The sequence below is a fragment of the Sorex fumeus genome, unplaced genomic scaffold (genome assembly GCF_029834395.1).
Source record: "Sorex fumeus unplaced genomic scaffold, SorFum_2.1 ptg000037l, whole genome shotgun sequence".
NCBI lineage: Eukaryota > Metazoa > Chordata > Mammalia > Eulipotyphla > Soricidae > Sorex > Sorex fumeus.
In genome coordinates, this window is record NW_026606094.1 from 920163 (window position 1) to 947173 (window position 27011).

The 27011-nt window shown below is 41.6% G+C and overlaps 1 protein-coding gene across 3 annotated transcripts in view; it reads right to left on the reverse strand.

The window, feature by feature from the left end:
- Positions 1-2380: 2380 nt before the first annotated feature.
- The window catches only part of STRIP2 (striatin interacting protein 2), a 56410-nt gene continuing 31779 nt past the window's right edge, over positions 2381-27011 (reverse strand). For all 3 annotated transcript variants that reach the window (XM_056118303.1, XM_056118304.1, XM_056118301.1), the window contains 4 exons: positions 25498-25564; positions 10659-10763; positions 9288-9492; positions 2381-5022 (listed from right to left, as the gene is read on the reverse strand). In XM_056118303.1, coding sequence (XP_055974278.1) covers positions 4772-5022; positions 9288-9492; positions 10659-10763; positions 25498-25564 — 628 coding nt within the window. In that variant the 3' untranslated portion in view covers positions 2381-4771. The remainder of the gene's footprint in view (positions 5023-9287; positions 9493-10658; positions 10764-25497; positions 25565-27011) is intronic.

Consider the following 27011-nt stretch of genomic DNA (forward strand, 5'->3'; position numbering starts at 1 on the left):
TTGAGCTAACTCTTTGGTCTCAGACTAGGAATTCTGATAGACTATCAGAGACTACTACTGAAAATTTACTAGTAGAAGATGAAATAATTGATTCCTTGCATCCCAGGAAAGAAAAACTCCTGTTTTTTAAATTTAACAATAAGGACTTACCTACATCAACATATTCAAAAGTACTGGCATGTTATTACAATTTTTGCATACATAGACAGAGTGTTGATCTCTCCCTTTATTCTACCCTATTTTGATATTACACCCTTCCCTTATATTATTCAATTGCTATCACTATCAAACTTAGTGTTGAGTGATGAAATGATAAGGGAAGTAAATTATTGTCTTCACTGTTACTATATTTTTTTGGTTGAGAGAAAATGAGAAAGCAAGAGGTCCGGAGGCAGACAAAGGTTACAATAAATGTCACTGTCACTGTCACTGTCCTCCCATTGTTCATTGATTTGCTTGAGCGGGCCCAGAATGTATAAATAATAAAACCTACTTTACCCATCCATATTTATTCTAAAATGTATTTTTATGTTCTTCATGTTGAAAATCATATAAAATATGCATTAGGGTATGTATTTGTATTCAGGACACAATAGTATTAACTCCCAACATTTGTTTATAGTTACATTTATGGCTAAGTTCTATAATATTCCATGCACTGTAGTGCTGTCTTCCCGTTGTTCATCGGTTTGCTTGAGTGGGCAACAGGAACGTCTCCATTGTGAGACTTGTTGTTACTGTTTTTGGCATATTGAATATGTCACGGGTAGCTTGTCAGGTTTTGTCATGCAGGCAGAATACTGTCGGTAGCTTCTCGGCCTCTCCAAGAGGGGCGGAGGTACCGAATTTAGGTCAGCCGTGTGTAAGGCAAATGCCCTACCCGCTATGCTATCACTCTGGCCCAATATCCCATGCAAAGTTCTTTAATTATAGAAAACATTCTATCACATTTACAGACAGGCCTGACTTGGATCTGTAGTATAGACGGCACAGATGTTAATGGGGCAGTCCCTAATATTTATTTTTCTTTTTTTTTTTATGTAGGAGTACTGCTATTTATTCAGCCACTGATTAGCTGATTGAATTGGAAATGAACTCCACCTTACTTTCTTTTTATAATTTTTTTCTTCTTATATTTATTTATTGAATCACTGTGGGAAAAGTTACTAAGCTTTCAGGTTTAAGTCTCAGTCATACAATGATCAAACACCTTTCCCTTCACCAGTAATCATTTTTCACCACCAAGAATCCCAATATACACCCCCTCCCACCCTCCCAATGCCTGTGAGGCAGACGATTTCTACTTAACTCTTCTCTACATTGATTACATTCATTATTTCGACAAAAGATGCACCATTATTATTTAGAATTCCCCCCCCATCAGAATTGCTGAAAAGGTGTTGTGAAATACTTTGTTTTCTATAGCTGGTTATGAGAATCATATAATGTCACGCGGCTGCGATTTTGGATTTCTGCAAAGAGCCAGATAATTACAAGATTGGTTTCTGTGCATCTGGTGTTATGGCTGGCCGCTGGGGAGGGGGGGCAACTCGTGACCTCGGTAGGGCGTGAAGGAGGAGCTGGTACCGCCCCCCTTCCCATGAGACTGCAGTTGCCCTGTCACCACTGGCTCGTAAGAAGCTCGCTGACTTTCCTATAAGCTCTGAGTGGCATGGATGGATCTTTTGTTTCTGCTCTTCAATGTAACCATGTCTCAGGAGCTAGTCTATAAGCCTATTATTGTCATAAGAGAGAGAACAGAGTTCATCCAGGTAATCACCAGTCCTAGGTAGAGCTGGAGCTCATTTTGACCCACGAAAAAGATTGGTTTGTTATACATCAGTGAGATTTTGCAGTTGTTTGTATTAGTTTACATTCAAGTATATTGATTTTGTAAGATTTTTGTATAGTCATCCTCTTTGTATCCATCCTTTCTATTCTTATATGTTCTTTTGTTTTTTCTTTTTGGGTCACACCCAGCGATGCACAGAGCTTATTCCAGGCTTTTGCACTTAGGAATTACTCCTGGCGGTGCTTGGGGGCCCATATGGGATGATGGGAATCAAACCTGCTATACTATCACCCCAACCCCTGTAATATGTTCTATTTTTTTTTTTTGGCTTTTTGGGTCACACCTGGTGATGCTCAGGGGTTACTCCTGGCTTTGCACTCAGGAATCACTCCTGGCAGTGCTCAGGGGACCATATGGGATGCTAGGAATCAAACCCGGGTCGGCCGCGTGCAAGGCAAAAGCCATACCAGCTGTGCTATCCCTCCAGTCCCCTCTAATATGCTCTTTAGTGTCACTTGTGTTAAAGAATTTAAAGCCCAAATAAAATAATTGAAAAAAAAAAACGAATTTAAAGCCCAAATTTCTAGCTCCAGTTCAATTTTCTTTTTATTAAAGTGCGTCAATAGATAAATAATGTAATTAACAGTCAACACAATCTTCACTGAAATATTAATAAATAAAAATCCCCTATTTAATAGATCACTCAAATAATGTTCTTTTAGGTAGTAATAGTAATCACCACTGGAAGTTAATCTAAATATATTCCTGACCACACACATGAATTCGCATTAGAATCTCAAGTTAGGATATCCAACCCCGTAATGAGGGTTGTCTGTCAATACCTGAATGCCGGTCCCAATAAGTTAGTGGGAAATAAGTTGATTTAATTAGAATCTAATCACTTTTCTGTGGTGCCTTAGTTTCTCCAGCTGCACTGGAAATCAGTCTTGCTTTGGAAGAGTTGTATAAAATACAGCATAAAATGTTAAGTTCAGTAAATGTCCATGCTTCAAAAATCAACCATGTGTCTATTATAAAAGGTTACCTTATTTTTTTGTGTGTGTGTGGGGGCAGGGCACACCTAGCCACACTCAGAGGGTACTCCTGGCTTTGAACTCAGGAATCACTCCTGGCATGTTTGGGGTACTGTGTGGGATTCTGGGATCGAACCCGGTTGGGCTTCATGCAAGGCAAGCATCCCACCCACTGTACTATTGGTCTGGCCCTAGCTTATTTATTCTTAACACAAATGAACTAAATGCCTTTAAAATAAATATACTGATGATTACTCTTTTTTTGAAAATTATTTTTTCACTTAAATTATATTAAAATCATCGATAATAGGGCTATAGAAGACAAGTCCCATAAATTATTTTGATTGCAACAAAGACTGCTGTCCTACACAGGTAAAATTTATAAATTGTTTTAAGGAAGTTTCATTCATTATATACTTTTTCTTTTTGGCCCACTCTAATCACTCTATGTGGTGGTTTAGGGTCCATGCAGTACTGGGGATTGAACCCAGGATTTCCACATGCAAAGCATGCACTTCAGCCCTGTGAACCATTTCCCTGGTCATTTTTCATGACCTTTCTATGAAATTACAAATCTTGCTGTCATAAATCATAGAGGTAAAAATCTAAGTTTACATAGTCTTGGTAGCATTCCTTTTGATAGTGTTGGTAATTCTTATGATTTCCAAATGAGGCTATGGTTGGTGCAGAATAGTGAAAATAAGTGTGCAAATAAATCAATTCTGATCAGTCCTCCTGATTAAAGAGGGTTAGTGATCTCATAAAAAAGATTCAGTAGTGTCTATGTTGGCAGCTTGTGGAGGGGGTATATAAGGTAAAAAAAAAAGCTTAAAGACACTGAGACATAATTGTAGGAGCACTGAAAAGAAACAAATGATGGTGTATGAGCCAGAGATTTTTTCTAAAAATCTTGTTTTTGATGGTAAGTATGCTGTAAAAACATTTTAAAAGGCTGGTACACCAAGTCTTCTATTTTCAAAGAAATATGCAACACTTTTAGGTAGAAACAGTATTGCTAAATCTCCACATGAAGCCACTAGTAATGAAAAGGAAAAAAAGATCATTAATCAACATAGAAGAAGAAAAATGGCAAGCAGTGATGCTCTTGCTGTTCTATTCAATTAAAAAATAAATCGATCATAAGCACAAATGGACATGCCATCTCAATAAGTAAAACCTCCTGTGGCTAACTTGTCATTTACAAGAGGAATTGGATGAAAAGGATAATTTTCTGCAGTGTGCTCAGTCATTTTAAGACTGAAATAGTCTCAGAAAAACATGAAACATCCTTAGAGGAGGGCTGTTACCTATTTGTTGTGGCAGAGTGCTCCATGCCCTAAACAGAGTGCACAAGGAAATAATGATCACGGAGAACATATATCTCTGAGGGACTAAAGAAAAACCACTCTACACAGTATTTCTTTCTACCACATGCAGTATTTTGGTAACAGCAAATCACTGCCTTCACAACGAAGGTGCAGGTGCTCTAAAATCATTGGAGAGCAAACATTTTTAGAAAGAGGTTTAGAAATTAGAAATGCAATTTCAAAGTTGGCTTGCCAAACCTCTGTAAAGTCCTAGGGATCTAGAGAGAGCAAGAAGAAAATGTTCTCAGTATTTCATGATCTGAGTGAGAAGAAGATCAAATATCATAATAAACTTCTTCTCACTCAGGGTCAGCAAAGGCTAGACAGGTTCTATGCAAGACTAAAGCAGGGAGTGGTCCCACCAGAGAGCCTGCACATGACTGATCCAGCAGATTTCCAAGGACAACTAAGCACCCAGCTAACCCTAGGACAAGTTGTTTGACTCTTTCTGGCAATATATCTCCAGGTCCAACACTCCCGAGAATGGGCCTGATTCATACTGTATGGCTGGAAACAAAAGCATCAGCACCGTTTATTAGTGCTAACATCCATCTATCAGATGTTGTGTTAATAAGAGATCAATGACTCTGGAGCAGCTCCTCCCAGCAGATGGGTTGAGAAAACACCTCTCTCTCCAACCAGAGCTCATAGGAATAGTGGAAATCCTCAGGCAGATCCAGCCTCTGTCCCAGGACACTCTGCAAGCAGTTGTCCACAGGTGAAAATTCAGAGTCCTGGGGTCGGTCATACCGGCGGCTATTAAAAGCCTCAATGTTAGCTCGCAGGGTGCATTCTTCTGCTTGGAAGTCCCATGGCCTGGCATCAATGTCTGTGTTAAGCAGAGAGGAAGAAAAAGAAGGACACAATTCAGGGTATTGGACTTCTTACTACACAGCGTTCTTGTAAGATGTAAACTACACGGTAGACAACACACTGCCACTAAGGTTTTAAAAATGAACATATGCCTACATACATATGCTTGCATCTGCAGAATGTCTTTGGAATGGTAATCAGAAACAGGTGAAGTGATTACCTCTGAGAAGGAAAGAAGGAAGCTGAGGGAGGTGGACTTTTTATTGTTTTTTCTTTTCAATTATTTCACTTCCTTACTAGTTATATTTTCCAAAAGGGCAACCAAATTCCCTTTATTGAGCCTTTCCCCCCTAATGTACGAATTTCCTGTTTGAATGCAATCATCAGCTCTAAGGGAAAGAAATAAGAAGGAACAACAAGAAAAATCAGAGTGAGTCAATTCCCCAACACAATAAATCAACACGTCGACCTATGTTAGATTATGAGTTGAGGACTTCTGGAGAAGCTGCAAACAGATCATTTGTTTATAATGTCCCACACAGAGGCTAGTTTCAGGTCTAGAAACACATCTTTCTCATATCTCTGATGTCCCACATTCAATGGTGTCTTTTTTTTTCTTTTTGGGCCACACCTGGCGATGCACAGGGGTTACTCCTGGCTCTGCACTCAGGAGTTACTTCTGGCGGTGCTCAGGGGACCATATGGGATGCTGGGAATTGAACCCGGGTTGGCTGCGTGCAAGGCAAATGCCCTACCCGCTGTGCTATCTCTCCAGCCCCCTCAATGGTGTCTTTTAAGAAACTGGCATTTGGGTTTGGACTACTGATAGCTGCAATAACAAATGTGACATTTGCAGAATAAAGCATTTTCCTGTTGGAGCCAGGATTATTTCTTTTTTGTTTTGTTTTGGGGTCACACTAGCAATGCTCAGGAGTTACTCCTGGCTCTGCATGCAGCAATCACTGCAGGCAGTACTTTGGGGGACTATATGGGATGCAGGGATTGAACCCAGGTCAGCTGTATACAAGGTTAGTGTTCTACCTGCTATACTATTGCTCCTGCCCCCCATGAATGATCCGGGCATGTGCTGGGCATGTCTGGGATCCTGGCTAGATCCCCAGCATCATGTGACTTCTGGGTCATCCCAGAGGATGTAGTGCTGCTTTCAGGCCCTGCAGCGCTGGGGGTTACTTGGGCCATCCTGGCAGTGCTCAAGGTCTCCAAGGCCCTGAGATGCTTGAGGAATAATGTCATGCTGGAAATTGAACCAGGGTCAGCTGCACTCAATGAAACTATCTAAACCCCTATACTATCTCTCTGACCCCTCTCTGAAATCTTATTGCAGCATTCTCTGATATTTAAGCAGGTTAAAATCCCAACAAAAACAAAGCAGAAGTCATTTTTCCAGTTTTCTTAAATGCAACTGTGTAAATAATGGTCCAATCCTACTATAGCAATTGTCAGTACAATGAAAACGCCCTCCAAAATAACTTCGTTCAAACTCTGGTCAATCTTACCTTAAGTCATGCTAAATCAACCAGATATGATGTCTCATAGTGCGAGGTACTATGCACTTTCTTTTTATCATTTGTTTTGGGGCCGTACCTGGCAGTGCTCAGGACTTACTCCTTGCTCTGCACACAGGGATCACCCCTGGCACGGCTTGGGGGATGGTATTGTGGGGACTAAACAGGGATTGACTGCATGTAAGTACCCTCTGTACTATCACTCTGGTCCCACTGTGCAATTTCTGACATTATCTAGAATATACCACATTCAAAAAAGGTTCCATTTAATTCCTCAAACTTTTAGACCTTCCAGTTTACAACTGATCCAGTTCTTCAATTATTGTTAAGGGCTGGTGCGAGGGGGATTCAATTAGTGTTAAGCGCTGGGTGAGGGGAGGAGAAAGTTGTGCTAGATTCAAAATGAATAAAAGAATGTAACAACCAGATGCAATTTGTGATCCTGGATTGAATTATAACGTAAAAAAAAAAAAAGCTTTAAAGACTGTTTTGGGGCAACCGGGAAAGTCTGAATGTGGATTTGATTATTAGAAAAATGAAAACATGTTGACATGGAAAGGTGGATAATATTAACCAAAAAGAGAAGATTATAGAATAGCATGTAGAATTCACTTTCATTTAAATAAAATCTCTCTATGGATGTATATGTAGCAAAAAAGATATGGAAGAAGAGGGGCTAGAGTGATAGCTCAGTGAGGTTCAGGTTTGATCCCTGGCACTACATATGATGCCCCTTAACACTACCAGGAGAGACCCCTAAACACAGCAAGGAGCAGCCCCTGAGAACTCATAGGAGTGGCCCCAAAACAAAGAAAAATATTTGTAAGAATATACATATCAGTGGCTATCTTTGAATAGTATAAATATGTAATATATATACATATAAATATATTATATATATATATTTGCTTTTTGGGTCACACCCAGTGATGCTTAGGGGTTACTCCTGGCTCTGCACTCAAGAATTACTCCTGGCGGTGCTTGGGGGACCATATGAGATGCCGGGGATTGAACCTGGGTTGGCCACATACAAGGTAAACGCCTTATCTGCTGTACTATCGTTCCAGCCCCCTGTAATATATTATTTTCTTTCTTTCTTTCTTTCTTTCTTTCTTTCTTTCTTTCTTTCTTTCTTTCTTTCTTTCTTTCTCCTTCCTTCCTTCCTTCCTTCCTTCCTTCCTTCCTTCCTTCCTTCCTTCCTTCCTTCCTTTCTTTCTTTCTTTTGCTTTTTGGATCACACTCAGCGATGCACAGGGTTACTCCTGGCTCTGCACTCAGGAATTACTCCTGGTGGTGCTTGGGGGACCATATGGGATGCTGAGAATAGAACCCGGGTCGGCCGCGTGCAAGACAAGCGCCCTACCCACTGTGCTATCACTCCAGCCCCTGTAATATATTATTTTCTAAGAACTTCTAACAACAAAAGGTTGTTCTCATTTTTTTTTTTTTGCGCTTTTTGGGTCATACCTGGCGATGCACAGGGGTTACTCCTGTCTCTGCACTCAGGAATTATCCCTGGCGGTGCTCAGGGGACCATATGGGATGCTGGGAATCGAACCCGGGTGGGCCGCGTGCAAGGCAGACGCCCTACCCGCTGTGCTATTGCTCCAGCCCCAGTTCTCATTTTTTAATTATAAAAAAAAAGGGCTGGAGAGATAGTACAGCGCGTAGGGCGTTTGCATTTCATATGATCAACCAGGGTTTGATCCCTGGCCTCCCATATGGTTCTCTGAGCACTACCAGGAGTAATTCCTGAGTGCAGAACTAGGAGTAATCTCTAAGCATTGCTGGGTGGGATTCCAAAAGCCAATACTAAGTAAATTTTAAAAAGATTTCCTCTTGGCAAGCCTGTGTTTTCCCTTGAACATGTATCTCTCTTTCTGATTTTGTCCCCTCTGGAGAAGGTGGTGTTCTCTCTTTTTCTCCCCTAGTGTCTTTGTAAGTAAAAGTATCTCGTTTCAATAATAAACAAAATTTAAAAAAATTTTGTCTTATTATTTTTTTGGTTTTTCTTTTTGGACCATAACCAGCAGTGTTCAGGGCTTACTCCTGCCTCTGCATGCAGGGATCACTTCTGGCAGGCCTGGGGGACCATATGGGATGCCAGAGAACAAACCTTGGTTGACCACATACTAGGCAAGCATCCTACTTGCTGTACTATCTCTTCAGCCCCCCAAAAGTACATTTTAAAAGATTATTTTAACTGCAAAATCTCTTAGAGAGGAACTGGGGAGATAGTATAATGATGATGCAAAGTATGTGCAAGGCCCTAGACTCTGGGACTATCTCCCCCTTTCTTTACCATTGAATGTGGCCCTGGTGGTTTCCAGCACAGCTGTGTGGGACACCGGATATGGCCCAGGTGGCATCATTGCTCCAGGCACTGCTGGTCATGCCAGGTGGGGCTCTGCTGGGAGATAACCTTGGCCCCCCAAGTACTGTCAGGTATGACTGCTATATATTAAAAAAGAAATGGGAGAGGCCTGCTATTGAAATAAAATGCTTTAGGAAGGGACCATTACTCTTCAACTTACTCATTTAGTAAGATGAATTTTCATGGTTTACATACAACAGAGAACATGTAGGAATTTGAATGCCTTCAAGTTTGTTATACTAGCTATAACATCAGATAACTGACCATTAGTCACCTATTTTCTCATCCAAAATATGGAGCAACTCATAGCAAAAGAATAGAGTGAAATGTTGATTTAGATTTGCTTATAACACCTGAGAGTTGTGCTCTGAGAACACTCACCATTCCCATAAGCCCAGTCATCGTTCATGCGGTGCCGCACTTTCTGATAAATAGCTGACATGGTTTTCATGTTGCTTTTCCGCCACTGGCGCCCCAGGTACTTGGTCTGTATCTTTAGCAGCTTCAGGATATAAAGTTGCAGCATGGCCTGCTTGACCTTCAGAGCCCGTTTTAAGATGGGAGCCGATTTAAACACCACTAGCATCTGTCCATGAAAGATACACGGGAAGAGAGGGAGATGAATGAGGATTCAAGTTTCTTTTCTTTTTTCTATCTTTTTTGATTTCTGGACCACACTTAGGAATGTTCAGGGGTTACTCCTGGCGTATGCTCGGAGGACCATTTGGGATGCTGAGAATTGAACCCAGGTCGGCTGTGTGCAAGGCAAGTGTCTTACTCGCTCTACTATCTCTCAGGCCCCAGTTTCTTGGAATTTCTAACTCACAAGTGAAACCAAATTTGGCACATCTCATAGTCCCTGTGGACTTTTGGGGACTCCTGGTTCAGGGCCTACTTAGATTCAGTCAGTTACAGAGAGGAATCATTCAATTTATATTTCACTTTTCAAAGTGTATGATCCAAAGTGCAAAAGAATTTTGTTTTGGGGTCACACCTGGGGTGCACGGGAACAACTGCTGACTTGGTGCTTGGGGACCATTCCTGGTGGTGCCAGGGGCTGAACCAGGGATCCCATAAGCAAAGCATGTGCTCCAGCCCTTTAAGCCATCTCTTTTACAATGCCTCCCCCCTCCCCCAACACACATATCCATCTTCCAAAAAGAAATGGCCTGGTGACAAGAAATAATCTCATGCAAAGTTTAAGTGCTCAGAATTATAAAATGCTAAACTTTATGGAACATTCATCATTTCCATAGAGAACTCTCAAAAAAGGAGATCCACAAATACCTACTAACATTTTTTTTTAATCTGGTAAGGGGGCCAGAGCGATAGATAGTACAGCAGATAAGATGCTTGTCTTGCATGTGACTGACCTGGGTTCTATCCCCAGCATCACATATTGGTCTCCTGAGCATCACCAGGAGTGATCCAGAGTGCAGAGCCAGGATTAAGTCCTGAGCACTGTCAGTGTGGCTCCCAAATGAGAAACAAATAAAATTCAGTAAGGGATGGAGGGATAGTATAGGAGTTAAAGCATTTGTCTTGCAACCTGCTGGCTCCTATTTGAATCCCCAGCACCACATATAGACTCCAGAGCACAGCAAGGGTCACTCCTGAGCGCAGAGCTAGCCAGGAGTAGCCCCCAAGGATTTCTGGGTATGGCGCCCAAGCCCAAATAGTAAATACATATATAAATGCATAGATAAATAATTCTGTTGGATGCACACTTTCATGGTCTGAGTGCCCACTTACCATGGTTCTGGAATGCTTCCATTTGGTCAGTTTGTTAAGCAGCCTTAGAAGGTTGATGCAGGAGAAGAGGTTCCTCCAGCAGAATTGGGTGTTATCTCCAGACTCCTATAACAAGGTATATCCATCAAGATCTTATTTCTGGGGAAGACTTGGGGAATGGTTGGGAAAATGGGGACAATGGTGGAGGGAGGGTCACTCAGGTGATGGTATTGGTGCTGGAACATCAAAACCTTTTAACAACTGTAGTATGAACAACCTTGTAAACCATGGTGTTTAAATAAAGTGAAAGTAAAAATAATTTTTTAAAAGATCTCATTCCTTCAGAAGCCTAGCAGTCCCTGCTGCTCAGGATAGGTGTTGTCTTTCATATGAAATGCCCTCACCCTCCTACTCTCCACACATGCAGGCCTCAAAGCACACATCTTTTATCTGAAAACACAGCTGCCAATTTGATCACACTTACAGCAATTACTTAGACCACATATGCACACCAACATTTCATTCAATAAAGCTTTTGTGTGTATTTTTCTGCCTCAAAATCAGAAAGGAGTGGATAAAATCCACCCCATATATTTTATACTTATAAAAGCTATGTTTGTAACTCCTGGTGGGGCTCAGGGGATCAAATGGAGTGCCAGGGATCGAACCCAGGTTGGCTACATTCAGGATAAGTACCCTACTCTTAAGAAAGGTAAGTATTATCTCTCTGGCCCCATTCCTAGGAGTTATTCTGATATTTCAAAATACGTTTAAGAGATCTGATATTCATTATGGTTGATTTTATTTTTAAGCCACCCCCTAGCCTTTAGGATGCAATAAGATGCTTAATTCTTTGGTACAAAAGAAAAATGGCAGAGTTAATCCTAACCAGGTGTTTCTCTTGCTTCTCTTGCATGTTCTCCCCTCCCCTCTTCTCCCCACCCCTCCCTTTCCCTTCCCTTTTCATTTTTGCTGGGGGGCCATACTCAGTGGTGCTCAGGGCTTACTCCTGACTCTGAGCTCAGGGATTACTGGAAGGCTGGGGGCACTATATGTGATGCTGGGGATGGAATCCCAGTCAGTCACGTAAAAGACAAACGCCTTACTCACTATATTATCTCTCCAGCCCCTCTTGAATGGTTCTTGATAGCTTCTGGGCACCCAATCATAGAATACAGATAGATATTAGATTACAAACAGATATTTACTCACAGAAACATTTTTTTCAGGGCCAAAAGAGGAGTCCTTATAGATTTGGAGATATAATATAACTTATATAAAATATAAACTTATCCAAAACTACATAAATCAATGAGCACACATAGTGGCCAAACTAACATCTTGGAAGCTCATATCTATAACGTGATAGCAGAATATAGGAGGAAGAGACATGTCTAGAAGTGAGTTGCTATCTGGTGATTGGAATATTGTCTCCACCACATCCCCAAATTAATTTGAAGTAAACAAGAAAGTCATAGATCTAATGGGAAATAAATATTCAAAATTTGAGCAGGGGCGTGTTGAGGTGACACCCAGTCATGTTCAGGGTTCACTCCTGGCTCTGTGCTCAGGCTCAGTCCTGACAATGCTCAGGGGACCATATGCCATGCCAGGGACAAAAAGAGGGTCAGCCACATGGAAGGCAAGTGCTTTAATCCCTGTACTATCTCTCTGGCCCTATTTTGCAAGTGTTTTGATAGTATGAAGCTTTCCTAAGAAATTAAATCTTAGGTCAAAATTTCAGGGAAATTTTTTAGAAATTTTTTTTTAGAAATTATATTTTTTTTTCCTGTAGTAAGTGTTCAATATTGTGTTTAGACCTAGTCTCAGGAGAGCCATCTGTTTCTCAGGGAAACTTCCACGGGAGTTTCCACTGCAGGGCTCAGCCAGTCTGGCCTGCCCAAAACAGATCAGGTTCCGTACATATCACATCTTATATGGCTAAGAGGATGTATGTGTTTACTCTTTTCAAGAAGCAAGAGAAACACAAAACATAAGGAATGGCTTAGTATATTTCCACTGTGAGGTTCCTTTGCCTGGTTTCGAATATGAAAGAAGCACAAAAAGCTTTGAATTCCTGAGTACTTCCAAGAAAAATATGGGACTGCAGAAGCAGCATTGGAGCAGGCATCCCTGGTTTCCCGTAAGAGCCTAAACTAGACCATTTGTAAAATTCGTTTAGCTCTGACCATTCAGTAATTCTTGATACTTTCTCCATTTGATTTAAAGTGACGCTCTGAGAATGAATAAACTTTTTGTGACTGCTTTTCCCTCAGAGCTCACTCTTAAGAGTCCCAGAAAAGATGCCATTGTTCCTTCCTAACGGTGGTCTCATGTGTACAGGACCACACTCTCCTTTCTCTCTGACTTCACTGCCCTAGATGATTGCAGCCAGCCCCACCCTGCCACCTCCAGTTCCCCAGATGCTATCTGAGGTGCTGCTGGAAGCACAAACACTGAGTCTGCAGCCCTGAAGACTGTGTGGAACCCTGCTCAAGCCTTCTGCCTTATTCCAACCCAAAAGGTCATCAAGTTCCCATGGGGCCTTTTCAGTTTTGCCAAACCTGAGGGTTTATTTGTTTTTGTTCATTTAAGATAGGTCATTTCTTTCTGTCTTTGGGGTGTGGGGGCAGAATGTCTGTCACCTTTGGGATCACTTCTTTTTGTCATTTTGGGGAAAGAAAGTACAGTGTGTCTTCCTCTTTCACTTTAAAAAAGCAGATTGGATAGAAGCTGAGGCAAGACTCAGCCTTTAAGAGATTTTTGTGTGTGTGTGTGTGAACATCAGCAACTGGTCACATTCTCTTGTTTCAGGTACTTCATGCTCATCAAAGAATTTTTGTATCAAGTTTTGTATCAATTAAGTTAGAAAAAGGAGGGTCAGAACCTGGAGAGACAGTACAGAGGCAAGACCCAGTTTGATCCCCTGTACCACAGATGTCCCTTGAGCACTGTCGGGAGTGATCTGTGAGCAACGAATCAGGAGTAAGCCCTGAGCACAGCTGGGTGTGGGCCAAACCTCTCTCACCCACGACCCTCCAAAAGAATGGCTAGATAGATAGCTCAGTGGGCTGGAATCAGTGCTTTGAAAGCATTGCGTGGTTCCCAAGCACTGCTGCAGGAATACTAAACAAGGAGAAGCCCCTGAGTACTACTGGCGGTGCCCCCCTTGCCTAAAATAAAGAAACAAACCCAAAAGGTTTTAAAAAAAGAAAACGTTTGCCTATATTTTATGCTCACCCATAAACATTTGCTTCCTTATACCTCGAGTGTGTAGATTCAGTTCAGGGGCCACATCCTACTCTTTCTGAGCATCTCCAAGCACTACAAGGATTCTGTTCTCAAAGATCCATTCATAGCTCAGCAGAGTGAGCCAAGCTAAATAAAAACCCCAGGCTTATGCCAATTATGTGGATAATTAACTCAGATGGTTGTGGAAAGAACAGAGTGTTTTTTCCTTTTCGACAGAAGAAAGCAGATTGGTTAAAAGCTGAGCACGAGAAGAGACTTAGCTGTTCTGGTCCAATTATTCATATACAGAAGCAAATATTGAGGCCCAGAAAGGGAAGGGGCTTGCTCAAGTTCACATGACAAATGCCCTACTCAGGGTTTGACCCTAGCTCCCTAGTCCTCAATGAATCCTAAGACTCTCTAGGAATACTTCTGAAATCCTAGATACAGTAGATGATTTTCTGAAACAAAATTTGAATCCTCTAATTTCTTGACTCCTTGAAAACCCAATGGTAGAGAAGCTTTTTCATATGTCCTACTATAATTCTTACTTCAAACAAATGGAACATAGCAGATTCCAGGAGAAACAGGAACAAAAATAATCTAGTTTTTTGCTCTAAAGGGGGACATCTGGGGCTAGAGAAATAGTACAGGAGGTACGATCCTTCTCATGTATGTGTATGATCTTGGTTTGAATTCCTGATACCACACATAGTCCCCACTGAGTGCTACCAGGGGTCGCTCCTGAGCACAGAGCCAGGAATAATCCCTGAACATTGCTGAGTATGGCCCAAACACCCCAAATAAATAAAGAAGGGTATCTCATTGAGTTTGATCATACTATAATCAAATTGAGTTTAGAAACTACTGCTAACCTGGGAAATAGCTCCAAAGATTAGTGAGTATGCTTTGCATGTAGAAAGCCTGGGTATAATTCCTGGAATTTTATGATTTCCCCTAGACATCAACAGCTGTGGCACCCCAAAAGGAAAAAAAATGCTATAGAGGCTGGAGCATTATTACAGCGGGTAGGGCGTTTGCCTTCCACGCAGCTGACTGGGGTTTGATTCCCAGCATCCCATATGGTTCCCTAAGCACCGCCAGGATTAATTTCTGGTGTGATTCAAAAAACCAAAACAAAAAAGTGCTATAAACTGATAAGCCTAGTACATCTCAAATAGTACTTTGGTATAAGTCTAGTTTATCTTCAAAATCTCTAATTGACAATTCTTCTTATTTTTTTCTTTTTGGGTCATACCCGGAGATGCACAGGGCTTACTCCTGGCTCATGCGCTCAGGAATTACCACTGGCGGTGCTCAGAGGACCATATGGGATGCTGGGAATTGAACCTGGGTCGGCTGCATGCAAGGCAAACACCCTACCTGCTGTGCTATCGCTCCAGTCCCAACAATTCTTATTTTTAATCACAAATCAACTACTCACTGAGAAACTGAAATGGTTAACACTTATGTGGTTGTTTTGTAATTAATACAAGAGAACTTTATAATCCAAGAAAAGCTGGTGCTCATCTAATGATTCCACCTCTCTTTTTCTACACGGCACTACTAGAGCCTCAGGGAAACTGCTCAAGACCAGATAATAGGGGCAAAGCCAGATCTTAGTACAAACAAATGCATTTCTGGGCTATAAGTCCCTCATGCCACATCAGTCTTGGTTTTTTCTTTTTTAAAAAAAACCAATTCACAAAAAAATGTATCCTGGGTTTTAATGCTTCTGATTGCAAATTTGGGGCTGGAGAGGCAGTACCGGGATTAGGGTGCTTGCCTTGTATATAGCTGACCTGGGTTTTATCCTTAGCCCTGCCAGGAGTGATCCCTGGGCACAACAAGGAGTAAGCCCTGAGTATAGCCGGTATGGTCCAAAAACCAACCAATCAATAACCAAATGAATATTGATTGCAGGTTCACAATAATGGCTTATGTATTTGTGTAGTATTAAGAGTTGAACCTAAGGCCTCTCACATATGCAAGGCAAGCACTCCATCACAGAGCCAGTTCTAATAACAGTAAGTTTTGGATGAATGATTATTGTGATCCATTTTATTATGGCTCACATTACTGAAAATTAAGTTACATTTTTAACTTAGATTATCTCTTCCCACATACTCATAGAATAATCTCCTTCTCATATGAATCTCTGAAGTTTACTGATAAATTAGGGATCTAGATCTAAATTTCATAAATAAGAGAGTTTTGGAGTTTTTTGGGTTTTGTTTTGTTTTAGATCTTTGGGCCATACTTGGTGATACATAGACAGCCATGTGGTGTCAAAGATCAAACCTAGACTTTTTTCAAGCAAAGCAGACACTCTAACCCACTGAGCAAGCTATCCAACACTAATCAAGAAGAATTTTGATTCTTTTTTTTTCTTTTTTGGGTCACTTCCAGTGATGCTCAGGGGTTATTCCTGGCTCTGCACTCAGGAATTACTCCTGGCGGTGCTTGGGAGACTATATGGGATGCCAGGGATCGAACCCAGGTCAGCCACGTGCAAGGCAAATGCCCTACCTGCTGTGCTATCGCTCCGGTCCCCAGAATTTTGATCCTTAAGTAGAGTGAGAGGATAAGGATGAAGGCAAAAAAGAAAATTTCAAACTCTTTTGGGGAGCTTTAGCAAACTACATGTGATCTCTGCATGCAAACTTGAAAAACTACCCCAGAGATATTAATCTCCTATAGTACCTGTCACAGAAATGGTAACTCACAAATAAATAGATAAAATGCTTAAAAACTTTTTATCCATGACTCATTATCTATATAAATACCATATGTAATTTGAATAGTGCTGACAAATGTCAAAGCAAAGACTTTATTTAAGAAGACTACAAATCATTGATTAAATAATATCTGAAAGGAATGCTGAAGAATTTAAAAAAATTAAACAAAGATTATATTCCCTACAACGACTGTAGCACTCTAGCACTGTCTTCCCATTGTTCATCCATTTGCTCGAGTAGGCACCAGTATCATCTCCATTGTGAGACTTGTTACTGTGTTTGGCATATCGAATATGTCACGGGGAGCTTGCCAGCCTTACAACCAGAGCAACAAAAATTCTCTGGGATATGGAAATGGGGAGATGGCTCAAAGGGCTGGAGCACACACTTGGCATGCTGGAGACCTAGGTTCAGTACAGTCCCCTACTAGGTATGTCCCCAAAACAACAATGAACTTCTCCTGGGATATTAGGGAAATGTCTGTGTCAGGAAGTTATAAGAACTAAATTTAAAAACAATAGATGAAAATGACAGGTATATAAGATTAAGTGATACAAACAGAATTTTATAAGACTTTATGAATATAAATAGATAGCACAGCGGTAGGGCGTTTGCCTTAGAATATAAATAGATAGCACAGCGGTAGGGCATTTGCCTTGCACGCAGCCAACATGGCCGACCCGAGTTTGATTCCTCCGCGCCTCTCGGAGAGCCCGGTAAGCTACCGAGAGTATCTCGCCCACACGGCAGAGCCTGGCAAGCTCCCCATGATGTATTCGATATGCCAAACACAGTAACAACAAAGTCTCCAATGGAGACGTTACTGGGCCCGCTCGAGCAAATCGATGATCAACAGGAGGGCCTTTACTTTTACTTTACTTATGAATATAAACCAAACCTAATCTTGAGAAATTTTTCAATGAATTGTCTTTTAAAAAGTTGCTGAAGAGACTGGAGAGATGGCTCAATGGGTAGAGTATATGTTTTAAATGTGGGAGGTCCAGATTCAATTTGGCACCACCCAAGCACCCAAGCACCAAGCTGAGAGTAGCCTCTGAGTATTGGGTGTGGTAAAAAAGAAAAAGAAAACGTTAATTTCGCTTCTCTAGACCTAAAAGAAATACCAAACATTTATTTGCAAATGATTAGGCCATGCAAATGCTAACCCACTGCCTTGTCTATAAAGGCCGTGAGGCTGAGCTAAAAGGCCTTGGATGGCACTTCACACCTTGTCTGTTTCCTCATCAGTAAAGGGAGGAACTGGATTAAATACAGAAAACTGTTCTGGTATTCAGTGGAATTCTCTAAACAGTGCATCTTCTCATTCCTCCCTCTTTAATACACAGAACATCCACATCTGACCTCCTTTGAATGTGATACTGCTGAAATTAAAATCATATTATAGGGGCTGGAGCAATAGTACAGTTGTAGGGCATTTGCCTTGCACGTAGCCAACCTGGGTTCAATCCCTGGCATCTCATATGGTACCCTGAGCACAGCCAGGAGTAATTCTGGAGTGCAGAGCCAGGATTAACTCCTGAGGAACGTTGGGTGTGACCCAAAAAGAAAAAAAATACATGCTTTGTATGTTCTGCACTCAGGAGTAATTCCTGAGTGCAGAGCCAGGAATAACCCCTGAGCATCGCTGGGAGTGACCCAAAAAAGAAAAAAGAATCAAAATTCTTCTTGATTAGTGTTGGATAGCTTGCTCAGTGGGTTAGAGTGTCTGCTTTGCTTGAAAAAAGTCTAGGTTTGATCTTTGACACCACATGGCCCTCTATGTATCACCAAGTATGGCCCAAAGAACTAAAACAAAACAAAACCCAAATACATTATAGGGAAAAAAAACAAGAATTTGAAATTGTAGGTTGGTTTTACAGCAGACAACGGAATTACATATGGGGCTGGAGAGATAGAGCAGAAGGCAGGGTACTTGTCTTGCATACAACCAATGCTGGTTTGATTCCCAGCACTGCTGGGATATATGGATATCTGAGCACTGCCAAGATTGACCCCTGCACATAGAGCAAGCCCTATGTACCACTGGTATGCCCCCCAAACAAAACATATTTACAACATAAATTTTCACACTTTGGGACCTAAGTATCTGTAGGTTAAGAGAAGAAAGTAAGGTCTGGAGCAATAGCACAGTGGGTAGGGCATTTGCCTTGCACGTGGCCAACCCGGGTTCGATTCCCAGCATCCCATATGTCCCCTGAGTACCACCAGGGCTAATTCCTGAGCGCAAAGCCAGGAGTAACCCCTGTGCATTGCTGGGTGTGACCCAAAAAGCAAAAAAAAAAAAAAAGAAAGAAAAACATCATGTGAATTATACCCCAATTTGCTTTCTTCTCTTTTTTTTTTTTTTTTTTTTTTTGCTTTTTGGGTGACACCTGGTGATGCACAGGGAGGGGTTACTCCTGGCTCTGCACTCAGGAATTACTCCTGGCAGTGTTCAGGGGACCATATGGAATGCTGGGAATCGAACCTGGGTTGGCCGCGTGCAAGGCAAACGCCCTACCTGCTGTGCTACTGCTCCAGCCCCATGATATTTTTCTTTAGTATCGTTAGTCCGTCCTCCAAAAACTAAAATAAATAAATCTACAAAATTATTATTTGAGGGGAGGGAACTGGAACACATCCAGCAATGCTCAGGACTTACTCCTGGCTCTGCATTCAGGGATCACTCCTTGTAGGCTTGGAAGTGCTCAGGGCACTCAGGGATCACTGCTGACCATATGAGGTGCCAGGGATCGAACCTGGGTCAGCCATGTCAAGCAAGCACCCCACCTACTGTTCTATCTCTCTAGCCAAAACCCTTATTTTTATATTCAAAAGCAGCAGTTTCTAATTTACTATACATACAATCTCACTAAATAATTTTATATTATATATACTCTCTAATACATGCATGTGTATTTAAATCATACATTGTAATAACATGCATGTTCTTATTATATATAAGTACACAGAGCAAAAAGGACATGAATACAATACATATAAAATGATCTAATAAATTATATCCCAAAAGATAACACTTTGAATATCCCACTTTTCTTGGGAAGGGGTCTCCTAAACATTATTCAAAGTGCCTGGGGGCCATGCCCGCAATTCTCAGTCTAGCCATATTGGTGTAGTGGCTCAGGGCTTGACCCTGGCATTCAGTGCTTCTCAGGCCTAGTCCTCAGGGGCCACCAAGTCCACCCTTGCAGTACTCATGTATGCCTGGGGATCAAACCTGAGGCCTAGAACATACAAAGCATGTGTTTCATCTCTTTGATCTATTTACCATACTTTTTAATTTTGGTTTTGGGGGCCCATAACCAGGCCATGCTCAGGGAATATTCCTGGTTCTGTGCTCAGGAGTGTTTGTGTCAGGAGTGACCCCTGGTGGTGCTCAGGGGACCAGGAATTCAAAATCAAGGTCAGCAGAAAGCAAGGCAAGAACCTTAACTCCTGTACTATCTCTCCAGCTGTGCTCAGGGCTTACTCCTGGCTCTTTGCTCAAAGATTTCCCCTGGTGGGGCTCAGGTACCAAATGGGGTGCCAGGGATCAAACCTGGGTCAGCCTCTGCAAGGCAAGTTCCCTACCTGCTGTACTATCTCTTCAGTCCCAACCAATATCCTACTCTTTATGTCATCAATCTAAATAGCCACTCAGATGTTGAGGCCAGACTGTTCACCTTCTCTAGCAACCTTTTAAGATTATACCTGTCAAGTTGCTACCTAATCAGGGACTCACCATTCGCCCTTGTGTTTGGAATTTAATTTTATTTTTTTCCTGTTTAGTTGACTGAAATTGAATATAGACATTTGGAGATCCAGAAATTGTAAGCTTTCCAACACCATGTGGGTGGAGATCTGCTCGGTACATGGATGAGGATAGTCTATTATAAGCTAAATATTTTGATAGAATATGAAGACTTCAGAAATTAATATGCTACTAGTTTGCCTTTATTTAATGCCTATTATTTATGAAGCTGGAGTTCTAAATAAAGTTGAATTTAGTTAAAACTTAAAAACTGAGAATATGTGAATTAGGACTACTTCAGCTCAATAACTTAATCTCTTCTTCTTTTTTGTGGCTACACTTGGTGATGATCAGTGATTACTCCTGACTCTTTGCTCAATGAGGCTACTACTGGTGGGGCTCAGGGGACCATATAGGGTACTGGGGATCAAACTCAGCTGCATACAAGGCAAGTGCCTTACATGTTATACTATCTTTCTGGCTCTAGCTTCACTTCTTAGGGAAATAATTACAGATGAGGTAAATTTCATGTGTAAGAACATTTGTTTCAGAATTATGAAAAAAACCTAAAATACCAAATAGTAATAGAAAAAAATAAAAAAATTAAGTACTGGAGGTGAACAGCCCCTGTGTTTCCTGTGCCCATGTGCTGCTGCTGAGCACATGTGATACCTTTACCTGCATCTCCTCTCTTAAGACATGGACTTTCATACTTTCAGGTCTAATGCTGGAATGTGTACGGGGACTCCCTCTCCAATCTGGAGAAGCCCACATTCTCTCTCTCTTTTGTTTCTGCTTTTTAGGTCACACCTGGCCGTGCACAGGGGTTACTCCTGGCTCTGCACTCAGGAATTACCCCTGGCGGTGCTCAGGGGACCATATGGGATGCTGGGAATCAAACCCGGGTAGGCCGCGTGCAAGGCAAATGCCCTACCCAATCTGCTATCACTCCAACCCCACCACATTCTCTTAAATGCTTTATTTTCTCTCTCTCTTTCTCTCCCTCCCTCCTCTTCCTAAAAATCTCCAAATAAAACCTGCTTTTTTACTTAAAAAAAAAAAAAGCACTGGAGGGCCAGAAGGACTGTATAGGGGTTAAAGCACTTGTCTTGGATGTGACAGACCCCAGTTTAATTTCTGGCATCACATGGTCCCTGAGTACAGACCTGGGAGTAGCCAGGTATAGCTCTGACCACACCCCTCCCCTAAATTAAGTACTTAAATATTATGAGTAGCTATTAAAAGCTGTGCTCTCAAGAATTCTAATAGGGGCTGGAGCAATAGCACAGCGGGTAGGGCGTTTGCCTTGCACGCGGCCGATCTGGGTTCAATTTCCAGCATCCCATATGGTCCACTGAGTACCACCAGGAGTGATTCCTGAGCGCAAAGCCAGGAGTAACACCTGAGCATCGCCAGGTGTGACCCAAAAAGAAAAAAAAATCTTTTAATAAAATTATATTCTGAACACTTAAATTTTACTGTAAAGAATATAAAGTCTGTACTTTCTTCAATGTAGGTATATATATATGGTTTTATAACAAAAAAGTAAAAGTGATTATTTTTAGGAAGTATAATTAAAGGTAAAGGTAAAGGCCCTCCCGTTGATCATCGATTTGCTCGAGCGGGCCCAGTAACGTCTCCATTGGAGACTTTGTTGTTACTGTGTCTGGCATATCGAATACTCTGGGTAGCTTGCCGGGCTCTCCGAGAGGGGCGGAGGAATTGAACTCGGGTCGGCCATGTTGGCTGCGTGCAAGGCAAACGCCCTACCCACTGTGCTATCGCTCCAGCCCAGGAAGTATAATTAGGATATTTTAATTTTATTGCTCATAATTTTATGCATTTCTCCAATTTTTAGCAATAAGTATAGTGCAATTTTATAATCAGAAAGAAACCTTGAAATGCTGCTTAAAGAAAATCCCACAGGGGCCCAAATAATGGTTCTGTGGCTTATAGTGTCCTCTGACAAGCACAAGGCTGTGAGCTCAAACCCTGACACTGCGTTATGCAGTACAGCTATCCTGATCACCCCACTGGCCCCTGGTGAGGAGGGGAAATTCAATGCTCTTAAATAAGCAGTACATTTTACGCATTTAAATGAATTCCTTGAGCCTGAAGGGAAACAACTAAACTTATATAAACATTAGTCTTTTCTCAGTACAGAAATAGTCAGTTTAGGCAAATATCTGCTTATAAACACTATAGAAACTATGTGGGGCAAACCTGTTACTTAAGTCCACATTTGAGTCTGTGTAAGTACTGAAATTTTAAGATCAAGCCCACAAAAAGGAGAAAAAAAACAAGCTTATCGTTTACCAAGTGCAACCACCAGGTGCCACTGTTGCTTCACAGAAGGATAGGCTCTGTCAGGGATTTTTATTAAGGGTACATGCTTTTACCCACCCTTGGATACTAATGAAGTATTCTCAGAGGCATAACAGTTATTCTGATAATTATAGGCATACATGCTAAAAGGTACAGAAAAAGACAGGAAAGTTTTATTCCCATTTGTAGTATTGAGAATAGAGTATACACTGTTTTGGGCAATAGATTTGGTCATAAAAGTAGGCTTTATGTTTTAAAATACTTCATCAATACAAGGATTTTAATATTATTTACATACCACTGTTTTTGTGAGAAAATGAATTTTTTTCAGGGGTAGTTTGGGGCAACACCTGGAAGTGTTCTGGGGCTATTCTTGGCTCTTTGCTCAGGGATCTCTCCTAACAGTGCTTAGCAGCCCATTTGTGGTGCTCGGGATTAAACGAGATGGTTGTGTGCAAGACAAATTCTTTAACATGTGAGGCAAGAGTCCCCTGTACTATCTCTCCGGCCCTTAGAAAATGCATCAACTTCAACTCTGCATAACAGAGAATCACCTCACTCTATCTGGCTCTGCTTTTTTAATTAAGAAAAGCTTTAAGGGGGCTGCAGTGATAGTACAGCGGGTAGGGTGTTTGCATCCCATATGGTCCCCCAAGTATCACAAGGAGTAATTCCTGAGTGCAAAGCCAGGAGTAACCCCTGTGCATCACCGGGTTGACCCAAAATACAAAAAAAAGTTTTAAAAAAAGAAAGAAAAGAAAAGCTTTACGCTAGAATGTTTTCGCAGGTTTTTTGTTTTTTAAAACTTATTCATGTACCAAACAGTAATACCAACTTCATTTGGAAAAAGATTGAATTGCATGTACATAATCAAAGTAAGACATTTCTAGCCTCTTTGCAGGGTAAGAAACTTCCAAGACTGGGAGAGGGAAGATGGTTTAAAGGGATGGAGCATATGCTTGGTATGCAGAGGGGCCCAGGTTCAATTCCTGGCATTACAGGGACTCACAAATACCAAAATACCCTCATGGCTCTCTAGCACTGCTGGAGTGGAAGGGAGTGGAGATTTAAAAAAAACACACCCAGGTTGCCTTAGTTTGTGAGATCACATCCACTTAACACAGTCACATGCTGCTCCAATGCTGAACAGTGGCTCAGGATACAGGTCTTTCTCTAAATCTAGAAGCAGTGGATCACGACAGTCACTGCATACATTGGACTGTCAGGGAATTGGGCTCCAAGTTGCTCAGTGTCAAGTCCCTCCAGTCAAGAATTCTATGGTTCTCTAAACCCCATATCATAGAAGATATCATGATTTAATTTTTTTTGCATGATTTAATTTTGCTGTTGTGGTGGTGTGGAGCTAGGGACTAAGTTCTGCACTGTTAATGAGTGCCAGGGATCAAACTCGGAGCCTTACACAATTCCAGGTTCTACCCCTAGAGTCACATCCCTAACCTCATAATAGATTTTTTGTTTTTGGACCACATCTGGCTACACTCCAGGCTTATTCCTGGCTCTGTGCTCAGGGCTGACTCCTGACCATGCTGCTCAGGGGACCATGCTGCTGGGGATTGAAACCGGCCACATGCCAGCCACATGCCTTGCAGCCACATGCAAGGCAAACATCTTACCTGCTGTACTATCTCTCCAGCCTCATAATATTTTTTTTTGATGTAACATTTGGCAGTATTAAAGTTGGGAGTCAGAGGGTGGTGGTCCACATGCATGCTATTAGCTAATCACTCAGCATTTATTGTGCTGCTTCTCTCTACTAAGCACTGTACATAAAATGACAGATAAAAATGGGATACTACATAATTTCCAGGGATATAAAAATGCTAATTTGACAGGTTGGGGGGAGGGGTGCAAAGAAAAAAAAAAGAAAGAAAATGGTACTTCCTATTCCAAATAGTTTACAGTCAAATGTAAAAACAGATACAGATAAACAACTAAAAAACAACAGGGTGAAGATGCAGGCCAAGTTCTATTTAAGGAGCTGCCTTTTATATTTAAATGGCAATTCATGATGAGGCCTTCAACAAACTAATCATTAATTAGTTTCATAAAATTCAGAAGAATTCTAAGCCTCTTTTTGGTTTTTATAGTTTTGGGAGGTTTTTTTTTTTTTTAACCACAACTGGCAGTACTCAGGGTTCACTTCACTCCTGGCTGTGCTCAGGGATCACTCCAGGCAAGCTCAGGGGACCATGTTGGATGCCAAAGATTGAATCTGAGTCAGCCATGTGCAAGGCAAGCGCTCTACCTGCTGTACTGTCCCAGCCCCTATCACGGTCTTTTTGGATATGCGTAGGACTTTTTCCAGGATAAGGAACTTTCTGGGTCATCCTTTTGTGGCTCCACTGACTTTTACCTGAGAGAGCCCTAGGTCAGGTATTTTCTGAAGTAAAAACTCCTGGGTTTTCTAACCTACACACAAATGAGATAGATGTGAGTTGCCTGGAGCCCAGAAAGATGACAGATGATTGTTCAGGCTAGGCCAGAAAAGATTCTCCTGCTTTGCAGCACAGATGTTCACACTCTACTGCAGCCCCATCACTATTCTAAATTTCTTCTCCTTAATGTTTTTCATTGACCCTTTTCTCTGCAAAACACTCTGCTCAGCTTTTCCAAATCTTTCTCAACTGGGTCAGCAGCTCTGAAGCTCTCCTGCCTCTGTGCTCTTGCCAATATTCCTTTATTGAGCTGAGACTCCCAAACCAGGGTATCATAAGGCTAGAGAAGAAGCAGAAGAACAAGTGAGAGTCTTTGACACCTGGCAATTTCAAAGATGACCAAATCCCCATCTGCTTACCAGACTCTCTGTAGTCAGCTCTGGCAAATCCTGGATGGTACAGCCAGGGTAATCCAGGACTGAGATGCTGGGAGAGGCAGAGAGAACAGGCTGGAGGTTAATGGCAAAGGCAGGAAATGACTGTATCTAAAAGGGTGGGTATTTTTTTCCCTGTGGCCGGTACCACGTAATTCTCAAATTGTTCAGTGACCTCAGATGAAATTGGGGGTCAGGCAACTCCAGGTCATCTCCTCTCCTCAATGGTTAACAGAAGAACCATCAGAGTTCTTTTACCTATTAGCAACAGCAGCAGCAGCAGCAGCAGCAAGCCACTCTTCTAATGGCCATCTTTCTCCTTCCTTAAAAGGAATTTGTAAATTGGTCATTTGTTTTTCTGCATTTAAGGGTATGCTTTTGGGTCTGTGTGAATAGCACGGTGCTCCCACAGATGCTGTCCAACCTTACTCTACTCAATTTATGGCTATCAGGATGAAGTGAAAACCTCACCTGTGTCTCTCATCAGATGGGGTTCCCCCCCTTTTTTCTTTTCCTTTTTTCCTCTTTCTTTCTTTCTTTCTTTCTTTCTTTCTTTCTTTCTTTCTTTCTTTTTTTTTGCAGGAGAATAAAGAAGTTTATACTCACTGGTGGGCTGAAACTAGACAAAAATATCTGAACTCATCAGCCCCAACCAAGGGTCTCAAGAACACTTAGAGAGGGTATTAGTGCAAGCTCATCTGTCCTTAGCAGAGATCACACCAAGGCATCTTATTAGGCATCACCACTTAAAAGACTTTGGTTTGGGTTTTAGCCTATACACAGCTGTGCTCAGGATTTACTCCTGGCTCTGTGCTCAGGAATCAATCCTGATGAAGCTTGGGGACCATATGCGGTGGCACATATATGACCTGGGGCCAGCCATTACTATTTTTCTAGCCCCTTACCAGAAGTTTTTAAAGGCAGATGTGGGGAATGATCACAGAGGCATTCCTAAAGGAAACTTGAGACTGGGGCAGCTTCCTGCTATAAGATAGGGCAACCCAGCAGCTCCTCAAACCAAGCGGGCAACTGCAAGGGAGCAAGAGGCTCTGCTATGAGCCCAGGAAACAGACCTGAATCAATAGGAAAATTAGACACTGCATGACAGGATTATAGTGACCAAACAAATAATAGTTCTTTTTCTTCTGGTTCTCCCTTCTTCACTGGTACAGTGCAGAATTTGGATGAACTCAACTCTGATTCCAACATTTCATGGGGGTTTAAATAACAATTTATATGAATGAATGCAGCTAAAAAAGGATACAGTATGTTGTTGACCAAAGCTAAAGAAGAGTATGGAATTCCTTGGACCTGATGATAGATTTAAAAATCAAAACCGAGTGGCAGAGAGCTAGTACAGCATATGATCTGGGTTTGAGTCCCAGCACCCTACATGGATCCCCAAGCCTGCGAGGAGTAATCTCTGAGCACAGAGCCAGGAGTAAGCCCTGAGCACAGCTGGATGTAGCCCAAAACAAAAACACAAAATCAGATAATAT